This window comes from Drosophila arizonae, chromosome 4 (genome assembly GCF_054131065.1).
Source record: "Drosophila arizonae isolate 15081-1271.41 chromosome 4, UAZ_ARI_1.0, whole genome shotgun sequence".
NCBI lineage: Eukaryota > Metazoa > Arthropoda > Insecta > Diptera > Drosophilidae > Drosophila > Drosophila arizonae.
The window spans coordinates 11,520,652-11,536,283 of NC_142924.1; the positions used below are offsets into that span (position 1 = coordinate 11,520,652).

At 41.7% G+C, this 15,632-nt stretch overlaps 2 protein-coding genes across 3 annotated transcripts; one reads left to right on the forward strand and one right to left on the reverse strand.

Annotated features, from left to right (window-relative positions):
- Positions 1-1,195: 1,195 nt before the first annotated feature.
- LOC108614672 (putative serine hydrolase) lies at positions 1,196-3,951 on the reverse strand. Its single transcript, XM_018008897.2, has 2 exons — positions 3,669-3,951; positions 1,196-2,433 (listed from the first exon to the last, which is right to left on the reverse strand). Exons 1-2 carry the CDS (start codon positions 3,744-3,746, stop codon positions 1,417-1,419), a joined length of 1,095 nt encoding a protein of 364 aa, XP_017864386.2. The 5' UTR covers positions 3,747-3,951; the 3' UTR covers positions 1,196-1,416.
- Positions 3,952-4,498: 547 nt separating this feature from the next.
- On the forward strand, positions 4,499-11,102 carry LOC108612792 (uncharacterized). Of its 2 annotated transcripts, none has more exons than XM_089466578.1 (2): positions 4,499-4,629; positions 10,012-11,102. In XM_089466578.1, exon 2 carries the CDS (start codon positions 10,513-10,515, stop codon positions 10,858-10,860), a length of 348 nt encoding a protein of 115 aa, XP_089322704.1. In that variant the 5' UTR covers positions 4,499-4,629; positions 10,012-10,512; the 3' UTR covers positions 10,861-11,102. The 2 variants fall into 2 exon arrangements, with proteins under 2 accessions (XP_089322704.1, XP_089322703.1); XM_089466577.1 differs by lacking the exon at positions 4,499-4,629 and adding an exon at positions 4,795-4,999.
- The last annotated feature ends 4,530 nt before the right edge of the window (positions 11,103-15,632 follow it).

Below are 15,632 nucleotides of genomic sequence, written 5' to 3' on the forward strand. Positions count from 1 at the left end.
GTATCTCCGCACTATATATTCCTTATATATGTATATTCTACAAACTAGCTATTCCATAAATATTAGCCATCATCTTCAATGTATGCAATGAAGCTGAGGCACTTCAAGCTTTCAATTTCTCAAGCATCGTTTGACCTCGCTCAATGGACTAATTCATGCAATGCAATTTACTAAAAGTGCCCGCTGAATTTTAATGTAAATATTATGATAAGAGTTTAAGTGCAGGTTAGCTGCGCCCCACTAGTAGTTGAGCACGGCCAATGGGCGCTGCTCGCTTAAATGATTTTCCTTTTTATTGATTTTTAACAAATTAAATTGCGCGTTAACCACAACCGAATTTATCATAAAGATGTTTTATCAGGCCGGCGGCCAGAACTTGTGCTGCTGCCCACAAAACTGAGTAGCCCGGCACCTCCCCCCGCTCACTTCGCAGTGATTCGCCAGCCTTTTGCCGCAATTTTATTGCCGAAACATTAAACATTTATATCCGCTATCAATTTCGTTACGTCGGAAAAACGTAATCGCATTGCAGCCGCTGGCAGCGGGAGCAGTCGGGACAACGTTGTCTATCTACAGCCAATGCGAGAGTTGTTGCCGCAATTTTTCCGGCTCCTACCTAATTTAATTTACGTAGAAAACCCAGCCGCAACGTGCTATGGCAATAAAAACGTTAAATTTGTTTATTTTTTCCAGCCTGAAGCCGAGCCTCGCCGACCTACGCGAGTGACTGTGGTTCGCTCTCAATATCGATACGCTCTGACTGCCTTTGCTATTTAGTGTGGCTCGAGGCACACATTCAAAATGTTCACAGGGACAGAGAGAAAGGGAGAGGGAGAGATGGAGAGGGACACCCACATTCACACACACTCTCTCTCTCTGGTGGCCCCTTTTGTTTTTCTGCAACGCCATTGTTTTTAAGTGGATGCCGCACATCCTTTGCTCCCTTATCACTAATGAAGTGGCCAATGAACTGCGACCCAAAGATTAAAGCGAAATTAAATGCCAGCCCCAGCTTGATTGATCGAATGGGGGCGAAGCAGAAAAAAGGTGCATGTGGTGTAATATACTATACCGTATATACATATACATATGTAGCTGTATTTGTATATATAAATTTCTGTGGAAATCCCAAGCGAAAGCAGACGTTAGATAAGCTTTAAAAAGTTCAGGTTCCGCGAAAGTAATTAAGATAAAATTGTGTCTGGATTTGGCCAACTGCAACGGAGGGCAAGACAAATATTTATTATTATTTATTGCGGTAATCAATATCTATGAATTCACATTTATTTGTTGACGCTTAAATTATCATTTTCTGTTTTCAGTTTTTGTTTGGGCTTAACTACACTTTCATTGATTTAAATTTCTAGCTAAATTCCGGCTCGCGCTGTCGGCACGCCTCAGAGGTGGGTGCAACAGCTAGAGGTTGCTTTTTCTCTTGCGACGCTTCACGGTCTCCGCCTCGTCGACGGCGAGGGCGAACTGCTGCACCACCTCGGGCAGCTCCTGCTGCTCATCCATCGTCCAGGTCTCCAGGTGGGGCGGTCTGTGGTGCATTATAAACGGATTGATGACCTCGGCCACGCCCTGCGCATTGTTCAAGTGCACGTGGTGAGTGCCCTGCACCTCGTGCAGCTCGAAGTGCGGATTATTGGAGCGCAGTATGTCAATAACCTCCTGGCTCTCGTCGTCAATGAAGTTCGACTCGGAGCCCTTGATCACACAATAGGGCACGTTGCGTATGGTGCGCGCCAGCTCCGCGGCGAAGGGGGGGCTCGTGTGGAACTCGAAGTAGTACTTGCAGCGGCCGTCGCGGGAGAAGAAGTATTTGTCCGGATACTTGGTCGACTTGGCCACATTGCGGTCGAGGATGTGATGGCAGTTCTCCAGGGGCACCGAGCCCGCTGAGCCCTTGTGTAGGACATGCTCCAGCTCCTGCCAGGTGTACGCGGGCGGCTCCTCGCGCTTGGCATTGGCGAACCGCTCGTCCTCGATCATGTAGCGCTCGATGTTGGTGCGCAGGTAATCGATTTGCGAGGGTGGCTTGCGGTAGCGCGTCTTTACAATGTCAATGCTGATCAGCATGTCCAGGCGGTGCGGGTAGAGCGAGGCGAAGATGAAGCACAGCATGGCGCTCATGGAGTGGGCCATCAGCGAGACCTTCTGCCAGCCATATTCCTCCATGATGCGCAGTATCACGCACAGGTAGTCCACAAAATGATAGGCAATCCCCTCCGGCAGCTTCGACGAATACCCATGCCCAGGCAGATCAATGCAGAGGACGCCCAGGTGTTTGGGCAGCAGCGGCAGCAGCGTATTCCAAGTGCCCAAATTGTCCAGCCAGCCGTGCAGGGCGAGTATCGGGCGTACCTGTCGATTGCCATACCAGCGGCCTACCACATAGCCCCAGGGCATATTGATGCGCACGTCCATCGGCTGCAAAGGTAGCAAAGGTGGGTGAGACACACACACGCAGACACACACAGACACCGCTAATTGACATGCCAAAACTTGATAGTGTACGGAATAACCCGAGGGTGTTCAAACAATCGAAAAGGGTTCGATGCGGCAACAAGACAAAAGGATGGCAGTTTGTCAGCTCATCTCGCAAATATGCCTGGTTGGGTAGGAATACCAAATGTTGTGGGAAAAACTAAACAGAAATTGATAACGGTTACTCTCTAACTAAACGATTGTTCGACTTTAATCTTGACCTAATCTAATCAGAGTGTAAAACTCACAAATCACTCAAGACAAATACATGTATGTTGACATTATCATTATGATAACAATGTGTAAGGGCATTCGCTGTTCGGCTTCAAGCGCATTGAGCTCATATTGGTTTGATCAATCGTTCGGGTTACACGATTGACAACTGAGCCGCGCACCGCTGCAGATTGATGGCCAACAGTCAGTGCGCAGCAAGCCGACAATTTATCATCTAGCTTTTTTTGCTGATGGCCAGGGTTGGAGTGAGGGAGAGGAGGAGAAGTAGAGGTGGGAGACTGAGCTAGGCATGCCTGTCTGTCCCGTCTGCAATTGACTTGTAGCGCATGCAAACTTTAAATGCCGACAAATGGATTTTCGTAGTTTTGCGCCACAGGAAAAACTTTTCACGACACTTTTCAATTGTCTTTGTTATTGTTGTTATTGTTACTTTTGTTGCTGTTGTTGCTTTTGCTTTTGCCGAAGAGTTTGGCTCGTTCAACTTGAAAATTAGCGCAAAATGCTTTCAAGTGTGACACAGCGTCTGCAAAAGTTTTTATACCAAAAACTGCCGCCCCCTTCGACCCGCCGCCGCCTCCTGACAACATTTTGATGAACTTCTAATGAGCTTAATAACAGCGAAGGGCAACCGAGCAACTTTCAACTCCACTTATCTCTTGCAATCGGAATAGGAATCGGAATTCCAACTTGAGACTTTTGCTCAGCTACCGCAACTGTCTAATTTCCTATTGATTTCTGATTCGTGCGGCTTAAAAATCTTATCAGGCAGACATTACATATTGGCCGCCGGCGATAAGCTGAGAGGGTTCAAATTGCAATCGAGCCGGTTCAAAGGTACTCTCCACTCTCTCTCTCGACCATATGGATTTGTATCTGGCTGAGATAGGCCTCACTGCAATTCCGTTTATGATCCCCAGTCAATCAGTTGTTGCTTAATTAATTACCTGCTCGAGTTGTTGTTGTTGCTGTTGCGGTTGTTCATTGTGTCCAATTAGCTTGGCGTCCGCTGGAACAGCTGTCATATTGGTGCCCACACGCGTCGTTGAATGTGATATAATCTGGGCATACGCTAGAGCATATACTAAATGTTTTCTATTCGCTTTACATATATGTTTTAATATAGCCGAATGTTATTTAGTTTTCCGCAAAAGTGTTTCTTTTTTATTGTGAGTGCGGCGCAGAGCAATGAACGCGAACAGCTCGCCAGCAAAACGAAAACTAAAACAAAATTTGTTTGTTCGCTCACATTAAATTCTGCGGAAATGTGAGCAAAGAGCGCGAAGTGACCTTTAATCAGACTCATTAGCTGAGTTAATCAACAGCTGGAAAACACCTGAAGAGATTGAGTTAATGAGAGAGTGCGAGAGCAGCGAGAGAGAGAAAGAGAGTGAGAGAGAGAGATTGGCAGAGCGATATTTTGCCATCGTTGATCGTATTGATGCGGGTTTACTACAGCTGTCAATTATCACACTTTCTAAAAAGCTCAAGCCAGCGTGAGCTTTTACTCAACAACAAAACTTTATCTGGCGTCGCTGGATCGCAAACGCAAAAGCTTCAAATGCAAAAGCAACTTTATTGTTGTTTCTACATATTCCACTAGTATGTGTGTGTGTGCGACTGTGTGTGTGTGTTTGTAGTCTACAACTTATACACTCTGTGATCTTGAGCGAGTGAGTCTTGCGATAAAAGCTTACGTTTCAAAGAGTTTGACATTGCGTTTCGACATTGATTCAACAACGAACATATTATAATATAAAAAAAATAAAAAATTAAATATAACATATTATATTAATAGACTTATATAAAATTATAATAATATAATTATATATTGAACATTAATATAAAAATTCAAAATAATAACAATAAAACAATATTAATAGCAAATAGCAAAAGGCTCTCTTCGAGGTAGGGTGATTGATATGAGTTTTTTTTTATATATACCTAACAAAGTAAATTATTTGAATATATTTGATAGCACTAGTTTATTAAAAGTAACAAGAGCAGCAACATTTTCAGTTGGATTTGTAAGAGCGTGAATGTCGTTCTCTCTCTTCTCTCTCTCTCTCTCTCTCTCTCTAACCTACGCTTGCTCTGACTCGGCTCGCTCTCGCTCTGCTTGCTCGCTGTCATTGTTAAATTGAAATCAGAAGCGAACAGTTCTACTTTTGCTGAGGATTCCGAGCACGAAGAAGCCGAAAACTAGAAAAGGAATATTTTGAGCCTTAGCTTGGATACCTATTGATACCAATGGACTGTGAAAAATGAATATGAATGAGTATAAATATGGCATATGAATAAAAACGAAGACTTTAAGTTTTAACCTTTTTTTAGGCAGTATTGTTATTATTAACATTATTAACATTATTAACAATTTAATTATAAAATGTTTACAATGCATGATTATCATATATACCTCTTTTGTCACTTCTAGCTCTTCAGATCTCGTGAAAATTGATAAACGTTCTTGACTAGATCCACAAATCACAATAACTTGATCATATATGTCACATTTGTCTGTTAGATAAATTTGCTTAAATACAAGTACGCCCACATATACATATATCTACCACAAAACTTTTCTAGTATTTTTTTTTTTTTTTTTTTTTTTTTTTTTTTGCCACTAATATAGCCAATTACAAAAATCAAAGTGCACAAAAAGCCATGCGAAAAAAAAAAACTCAATTAACATTTGTATTATTTATACTGTCAGCTCTTTAGCTGCCAAATGGCCGCAAAAATAATTCATATGGCAGATAATGCCAGCCAAATGAATTCAATTAACAATTTGTTAGCAATACTCTCCCAAATGAATAGACAACAAAAAACAGAGAGAGAGCGAGCGAGAGAGGGAGAGAGAAGAGCAAGCATCAATGTGATTAAATCGCATGCGATATTTGGCAATAAAAAACGCAATTCAAATCAATTTAATTGAATTTAATTGCGTTTGCCATTTTTGTACTTTTTGCCGTTTGTGCCATTTTTGCGGCATGGCAAAAGGCAGCAGCAAAACGAGATAAAATATCAATAAATATTTATAGAGCTCTTTGGCCGAGATCCGCGCGACGGCCGCACTTGTATAAACATATTCAAAAACCCATTAGCAATGCGTCGAATGCCGATGTCGACAACAGTTTACACAATAAATTTGTTAGACTAGTTTTTGCGGGGCCCGAAATCCTGCCCAAAATCAAAATGAACAGTGGAAAATTGCAGCCGGCGGTTAGAAATTTGATACTCGACAATGAAAATGGCGGAAAAAACGGGGAGCGGAAAATGAAAATGAAAAGCGAAATTTAGTGCAGCAAGCGAAAAGCATAAATCTCTCTGCAATTGAAAATTGAAAATTGAAATTGGCATCGCAGCGCGGGGCAGCTGTGTGATAAATAACAAATTGCAATCATAAATCTGATGCAGCGAAGTATGCAGAGCGTTTTAATTTCGTTGCAATTAAAGCAAAGGAATGCAGCGAGCCTAAGAGGCGCCAACTGAGAGCATTTAATCAAATCCAGATGGCAATGCAAGCCAAGCCAAGGCGAGGCAAGGCGAGGCGAGGCAAGTCGCTGCTCACATGCGACGCGCGTCAATTTGCGCTCGTTTGGCGAAATGAAATTACGAGACTGTCGCCTCCTGCCGCCTCCTGTTGCCTCCTGCTGCCTCCTGCCACCTCACCAGCAGGTCATGACGGAGCTGGGCCTGGGGCTTGACCCAGTCCATGGACTAATGACATTTGAATGACAGCAGCGACAGAGCCAGTTGCCGTTGCAGTTGCAGTTGCAGTTGCAACTGGCTAATGACCGTCACCGGGCGAGCTGGCTGCAGTGGCTCAATTCGGTGGCTGTCCACGCTGTCACGAACTCCAGCCGCCAGCTGAGATAACAATTGCCACAGTCATGTTGTTGGCGCAGCATTTCATTTGCGCCAGTTTCGACCAGCGCACCTACACAAATATATATATATATACATGTATATATATAGACAGATATATAAATTTATGTAAATATTTCTGGATCCATGCCAAAAGACATGGTTAGCTAGGCCCTTTGTTGGCGGCTCAGCCTTTGCGCTACCTTGTTGTCAGGTGTAAAATGCAAAGTAATGACTTTGAATATGTCTGTTAAGAGGCTGGCAGGCGCAGATCCCAGGCAGACACCTAACTGGCTTTGCGCATTAAGCGGGTCTGGCACGAATTTCCAGTATCTCAGCTAAGCCAAGCGCTTGGCCAGACCTGCAATGCAAGGGCAACGACAGCAGCAGCTTAAGCTGCATTCAAATCTATACAAGTTTTTGGAGAACAGTTACATGAAAAGCGGCTTTTGGGAAACTTTAGAATTGGACGGGGTTAAGGCTCGGACTAGGGTCAGGGGCAAAGAATCTGGAAAGAGCAAGGTGGGGGCTGGCATTAGGTGGCATTCGCATTCGGTTTTCGCATGAGAAGTTAAGCAAAGCCTAAAAACCAAAGAGAATATTGATAGAGAGAGCTGAAGGCTCGCTTTACGTTTTAGTTGAATTATTACCTCAAAGGTTCGCCTTGGGTCTCAGTTATAGAGCTTTGGGGAAGGCGCTTGACTTACGAAGGTTCAATTTACGTCTCAATCCTATTTGTTTCTCTCAAAGTAATTTTACTGGGGCTTCTCTTTTCATATGTATGACATGCTTAATGTCTTCTGGAACCGTCCCAATTTAGTTGCCCATCGCAGATGATTCCGATTGAGCTGGGCTGCCATATAAAACAAATTCGGCTTCCAGACAGAATTTATTAGAATTGATCAGAATTTATTTAATATTTCTTCATATCTTACTTAAATTTTAAGTGAACCAAATTCTGCTTTATTCATTATTATTATGTATTTATTCATATTCTTATAGTTATAGCTTTCATACTTGAAATTCTTATAGTTATTTTACCGATAGTAGCTCATATTCTTATGCCTAGTCACACATTATGCTGGCTCGGAAAGTGCATTGAAGCTGCGACTTGTTAGCCATTTAATTTTTGGCTACGTAATGCAAACATTTCTCAGCCAGCCTGCTCGGGCTACTGCCTTTAGACCTGCTCTCGGCTTTTGTCTGGCACTCAAGTGAAAAGCTTTTGTCAGCGCATGGAAATTTGACGGAAATTGTTTGGTCTGATGGATGCAGATGCTGTTGTTATAGCTGTTGCTGTTGTTGCTGATATGTTTGTTGTTGTTGTTGTTGTTGATGTTGCAAAAAGCCCATCCTCAGTGTGCTTCAGATACCGTTGCCTAATGGTCTCCCTCTCTCTCTCTCTCTCTCTCTATCTCTCTCTCACTCCTTCTCTGTCTGGTCTCGGCCAAGTAAACAGACAGTTTTTAGGCGCATTATGTGTTGTGGCCCCAAACACTGCACATTTCTTGGGCAACGCGAAATCGCAATTTCAATGGAATTAGAGGCCACGATTTGCTGGCAGCCAAGTGGGCTGGCTGCTGCGCAACAAAATAAATGCAAATCGCGCTGAGAGTAAATTTTATTTGGCTCCATCGTCTCCGCAGGATAATGTGCTTAAAATGGCCAACTTTGGCGACAGGTAGCCAGCGAGAGAAAGAGACAGAGAGAGAGAGAGAGAATGCTGTCTGGCAATGATAGAGACAGAGAGATGGGAATGGAGGCTGAACCCGTTGCAGATTTACTGCGGCACGCGCGACTGCCACAATTACGAAGCTAGAAAACACAATCAAAATCAAGTTGAATGCTGAACTTTTTAATGCATAATTTATGGGGGGCTGCGTGGCCTGGCGTTGGCCCAGCCAAGCCCGGGTCAACTCGCGGGTTAAGGCAACGCACCTTTCTTTTGTTGTTACGTCTCGCAGATACACAAATATATCGTTATAAATATCTGTGCGTGTGTGTGTGTGTGTGTTATAAAGAGGGACAGCTGTGGCATGGAGCGCCGCCGTATCATAAATATTTATGAAAGCTGCCAAAAAGTGCAAGGACGTGAGGGCTCCTCAAGACCCACTGCTCAGCACGTGCGCCGTGTGCCAGGCCACGATTCAAACCAATATATCGCATATACATATGCAGATATATGTATGCACATATGTATATTTACTTTCATCAAAAACTCATCTTAAATGCCAACACATGCGGCACATAAATATTGCCCACAACAAGTCTCTCTGTCTCTCTCTCTCTCTCTTCTTCTCCTCTCCCCCTCTCTTTCTACACACGCAATTATTCAATTGTAGCCCTGTGGCAAAACCAATTTGAAACACTTTTGAAAGAGTTTAACGAGTATCAAAACAAAAATCGTAAAATCATAATAAAATGTGGCGAAACGTAGATTGAAATATATCCTTTATGTGCGGCTATAAAGCGCGCTGCTCCAATTTAAACAGAAATTCCTTCATTCTCTGCCTCAGTTCGTAATGCAATATCCGCTTAGCAGGATTCCCTGCAATCCTTCGACTTAAAGCAAAGCCTGCTGCTCTTTAAGCTGGCTCTAATTCCGCACATACTCGTGTTAGCCACACTAAAGTTTCTCATTCGTCTAAGCCAAAAAAGAGAGAGTGGAATGCTGCCAGCCAGGCCAAAACTATCAATTAAACTAATTAGCTTGATTTGCCCGGGCTGAACACGAACTGGCGCAGAAATTCAATCAGCGCATGCAGAAAAACGCAATCAAATGATTAAGTCAATAAATGAAGCCAAATTGTTTGGGCCAAGCTGTAAAAAAATAAAATAAAAATAAAATCAAATAAAGAATAGATTAAATAAAAAAATAATCAATTGAAAGCAAGCAAATAAAAATAAATGAAAAACAAGCTAAAGCATCTGCCCGAATGAAGCTTCGCCTTAAAGTTTTTCCAACTTTTCGCAGAGAGAGAGAGAGAGAGAGATAGAGTTGGAGGCGAGCGAAGGAGCGAGTGAGAGAGGGCAAGGTGAGACTATATATAACTAACATTTTGCGAACAGGTGCAAAAAGAGTGGCCAACTTTTTGACGTCCTAATGAGCGCTGGCCACATTGATTAGCCAAGAGCCCAAGCAGCAGCTGCTAAATGGCCAACAGACTTTTTCTCTCTCTCTCTCTCTCTCTCTCTCTCTTTCTCCCTCTATATATATTTGGTTCACTTGGCATATTCATGGCATTTGAAAGTCAAATTGAATTGACTGCAGATTGGGCGCACTATCATGCAGTGGGCGTGGCACGTGCCATATGCACAGCATAGATATTGATTTCCTTCGCTCGCCTCTTTGCAGGAAATTTATTTATATTCAATTTGCGAATTTATGCAAGTATTTTCTTCTCGTTTTCTTCATTTTTTCAGGATTCAAGACGTACGGGAAATTCAGTTTTCCGTCAGCTGTCTGCGTGTGTGTGTGTGTGAGTGCGTCGCTTTGTGTTTGCCAACTGTAGCTGAGACTTCGCTAGAAGCGCCGTTGCCTGTGTGCGATAAACCAATTTCTGAGTTAATATTTTCTTCCACAAACTCATAAACACATCAGCGCAGACGTTAGCTGTCTAGCTGTCTGGCTGTCCGTCTGTCCGTCTGTCCGACAGGCAAACCGACCTAATCTGAAGGACTAACGCCTGTACCGGCGACTGTACCCGGCGACTGCATGCGTCCGCCTGGCCTGCCTGACCACCCTAAGAAAATTACCTAAGTAGGTAAGAGCATGGCCCCTATATAAGGCCGGCGCTTGGCTGCATCCTTCACTCAGTCCATGTTTGGTCCTCCGTCGGACAGCCGTCTCGCAACGAAAGCAAACGCTACCGAGAGAATTACCGCACACGTGCTGTGATAGTGCCCAGTGTCTAACCAGTCAGGATGTTGTTTCTGGCACCGCGCAAGCATCTATTTGCCACCAATTTGATAATATTCCTCATGATTTATATCATGCGCAAGTGCCTGCAGTTGTTCTGCATCATCGAGAACAAGGCGTGCCAGCAGCCTGACTGCCGCTGCGAGCCCGGCCAAACGGACTGCCAGGACTCGCCAGTGATGGAGCGACGTGGCGGATTCAAGCTCATACCGGATGCCATGAGGAAGACCATGCACAGCTTTGGCTATGGCGAGGGCCACTATCAGATCTTCGTGGAGAAGAAGGAGCGCAATTTGCCAACCAAATCGCGCCTCAATGCGGCCAACGCTGAACTCAAGCTGAATCCCAATTAGGCGGTCCAGCTTGACAGCCAGCAAAACAGCTCAAGGAGCCCACAAAATGTGCCAACTACAACAGCAACAACAACAACAATAGCAATATCCAACTACAAAAATAACAAACTAAAACAACAACAACAAAATTTGTCAAATGTCTTCTGCCATAAATATGTCTTAATTAATTATAAGCATTCAACAGCATTTCTTTTAATATCGAAGCGCATACTTGGCCATTAATAAAAATTATAAAAGTTAAATCCCGCCACCTCAGGCATTTTGATTGATGTCCTTTTCTTTGTGAAACACACAGCAGAGAAAAAAAGCACAAATTGTGATCTGCAGCACTTATAGCCCCACAATTGGAGGGCACGAAAAGACGCCGCTGGCTGTGCTTGAAAAATTATCTAGCGACTGCGACGACTGTCAGCTGATCGCGTGGGAGTTGCTGCAGCCATTAAATGGCTACAAATTTATCACAAAGTAGCCAAACACACAAGCAGAGAGAAAAAGAGACAGAGAGAGAGATAGAGAGAGAGAGAGAGAGGGAGAGGAAGACAGGGATATAGTTAAACGGCAACAACATTGTCAGGCAATATGTTGAAGTAATTTTTTAATACCCTACCAGAAAGTCGCTTAGAGGTATTTGGATTTTCGTAAGCTATTTGAGGCATAAACAATTTGTGTGTATGCATATGATAGGTTTATAAATAAAATACATACCCGAATTACAAGTGGGCTTAGCTTATGATTATTGAAAAATAATAGATCAGTATAGGTTATTATTATTTGCTTGAATTAGAAATAAGCTTTACCATTTTTTTAACGTATAAGACTAAGCCTATTGTTTGCTTAGCATATAGATTAAAATTATTAAAATTAGTTTGAAGACGTGGTTCAATATGGCAATGTCAATATTAATATCGATTAAAAATACTAGCGTGTCTACAAATATTTGTGAACAATCATTACGATAGTTTCGGTCTATCACTATGCTATCGATCGAATCGATATATATCCATGATATTTTATAAAGATATTAAATTGCTTACCCATATTTTTTAACAATCATATTTTTAAAAGAATGCCTCTTAATATGTATATGGATTTGATATTTTTAATATAGTTATATTTCATAACTTCTATTAATTAATTTTGAATTGGTATATTTAAGATATGACTTATCTATCGATATATATCTTCCGACTAAAAGGAAGACTATCTACACAAAGTTTTTAAACTATTTTTAGAATATCTACTTAAGTTCTTTATCATGTTATTTTTTTTTTTTTTTTTTTTTTTTTAGACTTATATATTGTACGACTGCTAGTATTTTTTTTTTTTAAGATTTATGTATCTTGCCAGCGTAATGTCTGGTATGCAAAATCTAAAATTATATCTTTAAATTTGAGTTGGACTAAATTAATAATACAGAAGAGGAAAATGCTAATAGCAAAGACTTTGTCACACATCCAGCATTCCATAGCTGGCGTTGCTAATGATTTCAACTGAATGTCAAATTAAAAGTGAAGCACTCTCTAATTTAATTGTGTATTTCATTAGAAACACTTAACTGTGTTTCCCAATGTCATTATAAATGTTGTTGAGAATGAAATACGATTTAATGAAATATCTGAAATACAATAAGAGGAGGAAACGAAAAGTAGACCAATAATTGATATGACAAATACATATAGCAAAAGCTTCTGATATATTAAAAATAATTATAATAATCTAAATTAAAATAATAATACCTGCTCATAGGCTTTCATAGCATAAAGTATATATTTATTGCATTGAAAATGTGTCTTATGACCGACTCAGACACTAAATATGGGATATACAAATAATCCCTGACTTACACAAAATTACATTAGGCACAATCCATACTATTTCATGGAAGTGCCCAGCAGCAATGCCAATAATCTTATTATACACACTTAATTAAGATGCCTAATAATATTATATTACGTATAAATAGATTTATATTCCTCTATGCCCAATCCCATAATTTTCACATTTAAGTCAACTATTCGATGGACTTCATTATATTCAACTTAAGCTGCGCCTAATTAAATTCATTACACCCAAATAGTGCGTAAATGTCACAAATTTGCGTTACATATAATGCCTGACTGTGAGCATCCTTCATGGAAGTGTAGAGCATCCTTGTGTCAGCCTGAGTGTGGCTCGGCCATTTGGCTGGCTTCTATTGTTCCGCTGGCACAGATAGCAGATAGGAGGATAGGAGATAAGAGCGAGCGCGAATGAAGCTGAATGCGCTGCGCCGTTCACTGAGTCTGGCAATTGTTAGCAAATCTATCATCATCTTCTTAAGCACGTGGCATCGAATATATGTGTGTGTGTGGGTGTGGGTGTTGTGCACTTGAAGATATTGTGCAAATTCTGCAGCATTTTGCCTTGCATTATAAATGAACAGAAATTTTTAGTTGTGAGCTATATTTTGCTTGAGCTGCATATAAATTTGCACACACACACACACACAAGCGCACCAGCACACGTACACAGATGTTGACAATGTTGTTGCCTGAGGGCTGTTTGCCTGGCAAGTTGTCATTATAATCATGATTATTATTGTTGTAATTCTAATTATGCATTGCCGTGCGGCGCAACGAGGAGCCCCACATTACACATACGCCATGTCTGACACGCTACGTGGCAGCTTGTGTGTGCCAGTGTGCGTGCGTGTGTGTGTGCTCGTGCGCGTGCTTCATTTTTATCAATGACAGTTTCTCGTTGTGTGCGTCTGCTGTTCATGTGTAAAATGAAAATGTCACTCGGATTAGCGCCAGCAGCGAGCGAGCAGGCAAACTGCCAGCACCAATCTATAGATATATTCCATATATATGTATAGATAGATATGGATATTGCTGTAGGTACACACATTTATATAGCACAGCATAACCTTCTTCTATAACTCGCATCAGCATAAATTTGCTAAGCTCTAATGTAAATCATGTCGACATTGTTGGTCTTAAGCAGCTCTGTTTGGTGGACTCCAGGCTTCGGACTCATTATAATTAACAATTTATAAAGCGTTAATGCACACACATACACGTGCACATGCACATACATATACACTATCGCAGCTAGACGGCAATTTGCCAAGGCAGCTAAAAGAGCATGCTCAGCATCACATCCGCACAAGCAAACAAACAAACAGCTAGTCAGACAGGGGCTGGGCTGGGCTGGAGGAGGGGACGAGGGGGCTGGCGGTGTGAGTAGCATTCATTTTGCTTGTAAGCTGGTTGCCCAACTCATCCTGAATCAGCTCTCCCCCCTCCCCCCTCTCTCCTCGCTCACTCCCCCACTCTCTATTCACTCCTCGCTAACAACACAGCACGGCACGTCGCGCGCATTAAGTAGATGAGCTGCATTTTTCATGCATGCGAAGTTGAGATTGCAGCTGCCGCCACGCCCTATCGCCCACACATACATACTACGATGCAGCCATTTCCTTTAGCCTCTGCTTGACTTTCCCTTTGCTTGTTTTCTGTCCCCTCGCTCCAACTTTGGCTTTCAGCTTTCAACTGCCAACTTGCAGCTTCAAATGTTCTGCTTCTGCATCGGCTTCAGCTTCGACTTCGGCGTCCTTTTTCATCTCATGCCGCTGCCGCATTATCCTACTCATCAGCATCATTTGTATTAATTACCGGGCATTACATAAAGCATTACGTTACATAAAGCATTTCGATAACAATTTATTGGTTTCGATAACTTTTATAGGGTTCGATAACTTCTTATCGGCTTCGACCACTTTTTATCGGTCTCGATATCTATGAAATATTCGGAAATATTTATCACATTTGCTTCAAATTTGAGTTACGGCAGCTGCATGACAAAAGCTGAATGCTACGAGACTCGGCTGAAGGTGCTTAATAAAACTTGTGAAAATATTGATCATAATTTGCTCGTCCAGAAAAGCATAGCCCCATGAATCCCTCTGAAACTGTGGGCCAACTCTTCTAGTGAATGTGACAAAAACAAAACTTGAAATATATGAGTTAAGGCAGCTGCATGACAAAAGCTGAATGCTATGAGACTCAGCATGACAAAAGCTGAATGCTACAAGACTCGATGTAAAGTACATCAATGTCAAAGACTGAAAAATATGAATTCATTGTTCATGAAATATTCATATTCAAATATTCATGAGCGAATCAGTGAATGCACTGATAATAAATGTTAGATCAGATCTTCTAGCGAATTTATGGCAGAAGCTAAATGCTCAGAGTCTGCATGACAGAAGCTGAATGATATGACCTCGACGGATGATACATCTATCAAACTTGTAGAAATATTGATCAGAATTTACTCTCTAAATAAAAGGCATAGCCTTATGGAACAAGTGATTAACTGTGCTCAACTCTTCTAGTGAATGTAACAATAACAATACTTAAAACTTGAATTAGGGCAGCTGCATGACAAAAGCTGAATGCTACGAGACCCTGCATGACAAAAGCTGAATGCTACAAGACTCTATGTAAAGTACATCAATGTCAAAGACTGAATAATATGAATTCATTGTTCATGAAATATTCATATTCAAATCTTCATGAGCGAATCAGTGAATGCACTGATAATAAATGTTAGATCAGATCTTCTAGCGAATTTATGGCAGAAGCTAAATGCTCAGAGTCTGCATGACAGAAGCTGAATGATATGACACTCGACGGATGGTACATCTATCAAACTTGTAGAAATATTGATCAGAATTTACTCTCTAAATAAAAGGCATAGGCATAGCCTCATGGAACGTGTGATTCTGT